This window comes from Ursus maritimus, unplaced genomic scaffold (assembly GCF_017311325.1).
Source record: "Ursus maritimus isolate PB19 unplaced genomic scaffold, ASM1731132v1 scaffold_4, whole genome shotgun sequence".
In the NCBI taxonomy this organism is placed as follows: domain Eukaryota; kingdom Metazoa; phylum Chordata; class Mammalia; order Carnivora; family Ursidae; genus Ursus; species Ursus maritimus.
The window spans coordinates 10,683,589-10,685,883 of NW_024426552.1; the positions used below are offsets into that span (position 1 = coordinate 10,683,589).

The 2,295-nt window shown below is 43.6% G+C and overlaps 1 protein-coding gene across 1 annotated transcript; it reads left to right on the top strand.

The window, feature by feature from the left end:
- Positions 1-348: 348 nt before the first annotated feature.
- Positions 349-1,104, top strand: FAM243A (family with sequence similarity 243 member A). Its single transcript, XM_008701862.1, has one exon. The coding sequence runs from the start codon at positions 349-351 to the stop codon at positions 1,102-1,104; it is 756 nt and encodes a 251-aa protein (XP_008700084.1).
- Positions 1,105-2,295: the final 1,191 nt, after the last annotated feature.

A 2,295-nucleotide genomic window follows, 5' to 3' on the forward strand; every position in this document is an offset into this window, starting at 1 on the left:
CTTCCAGCCTCCAGAAACATGAGAAAATAAATTTGTTGTTTAAGCTACCCAGTCTGGTATGTTGTTATGGCAGCCCTAGCAAACTAATACAATTGATGATCTCTGTCCCAAACCATGGCAGAAGCCATGTCAAGGAAACATTTCTTTTTAATGGTTAGCATTTCCCATAACACATAAGCCAAAAGAAAATTGTACTGAGTATGTGTTTCATGGTGCTTTGAAAGCCAAAGTGTATCTATGCGACTGGGCCTACCTGTAAGAAAGCCCTTTGTGAGGTCATCATGCTACTCTTGCCAGATCTGCACAGAGAGAGACCTGCAAGCTTTTAAAAACACTTGAGGAGACACCATGCCTCACTTTGCAAACCCTCTTTTAAGAAACATCATTACCAGAAATCCATTTGATAGCATCAGGAGGAACCAATGTCTCCAATATTTGAAAACCCTGAAAATGCTGCAATATGATGGATTTAAGACCATCTATTTTGGAGAAACTGATATCGCTGAAAGTCTTGTAACTGGAGAAGACCTTAGTGATGGGTATTTCATGCAAACTCCAACTTGGTGTATTGTGCATGCTGGTAGTAGTCAAGGATGGGTGCCTTGGAAGTATCGGATGTTCCTAAGAGATGAGTTATGCATCAGACAGGAAGACAGCCTCTTCGCTGAGTTCTGTGATGTGGCGAAGAAGGCCTATGGGAAGTGTGCCATTGTGGTCAAAGAGAGAAGGCAGCAGGACAAGATGAAGCCAAACGAAGACGAAGAGCCAGAGGCCCAGGTCCATGCCCCATCAGTCATCAACTTAACGAGCACTGTATGTTGCCCTGAGGTAGCCAAGTCCTGTGGCCATGAACTACTCTCTCTGCCTTCCCCTTACAATTACCTAAACCCTTTAGACACAGCCTGGTCTTCTCTGAAATGGTTTATCATCAATAACAGAAAGGAGTTTTGTTTGCACTACATTGACAGTGTCTATTCTTACCAGTATATACTTCTCAGTGATTTAATTAGCAAAGGGATTGAAAGGATAAACCCAAGCAAATGGAAAACAATAACCAACAAAGTACGGAGATGGGAAAACTACTATCTTGGTAAATTTTCTTAAGGGTGATTCCTCTCACAAGCGGTTGGAACCATACTATGGGCATAGTCTTTACCAAATCTGCTGGGCTCAACTGTGGACCACTGCAGCCAAAGATACTCCAACAGCGCTCTCACAGAGAGTCTGTGGGGACTGAGGTTTCTAAGGCTGTTGGCAAAGTGCTTTAGGCTTACTGGAGGTTCCATTAAAGCTTGTTGGTAAATTAGGGATCTCGACTCCCATCTTGTGAAGGCCTCCCTGAGAGCTATGTTAATGGGAAGATGACAAGTAACCCAGCCCAAAGGGCTCAGTGGTGAGCAGAGGTGAGCAGAGCTAATGGTTGTGGTAGTCGAAATTTAGGTCAGAAAGAAAAAGAACCAAGCGTGTGGTCACAAAAAAGTTGAAAATAGTGTGCCAACCAGTTTCAACCAACCAAAATAATCTACAGGGAGACAGTTTGCCGTGAGTGGGAGATGTGGTTCAGACAGTGGCTGAGCTGCTGCCCATTGCTTGAAAAAAAGGTGTCAGAAGTTAGGTGAGAGACATCCAAGGTGAAACCCCATCCAGATGCTCCAAGGTGAGTTGGTGGTCCTAATAAGGCACCTGGAAAGTTGTATCAGTTGATTGATTCAACTGGGACTTGGTGGGTGAACAGCTGAAGTGAATGGGGGTCTGTGGAACCCACTTATGCAATCTTTCATCCCAACTCCAAGAATCCTACCAGGAGGTCATTAGATTTTGCCATGGAGTTGCATCTTGGGGCCCCAAGGGCCGAGACACCTATGGCTGGTGCGGCACACATCACTCAAGTTCAAGGCCATTGCTAATGCAGGTTGTAAGGATTTGTGTGGTATGCTTCATCTTTACTGAAGGTTTCACCTGCCTCCAATTAAACATATCAGAAATCTCACTCCTATTTATATATGTTCAGGCAGTAATTTTACAACAGACATAGTTATTCCAGAGTGTGTCAAAACAACTCATGAAAATCTCCATCTAACTCCTAAGAGAATGACCCATACATAAGATTGTTCCTGATAGCCAATTGCAGAAAACACCAGATGATTTGCTTATCTTCCTGCCCTGTTTCCCTCCAGAACATCCCTGAGTTATTCAGAAATACATAGTCCAATGATAGTAGATGTTCAGTGCTTTTCATCAGTCAAGTGGCGGACTTCTGCAGCATTTTGTTGTCATGCATTTTATCTGGGGATG

Excerpts from the sequence above, each read along its gene's own strand:
- FAM243A (XM_008701862.1), top strand. The coding sequence starts at position 349 with ATGCCTCACTTTGCAAACCCTCTTTTAAGAAACATCATTACCAGAAAT.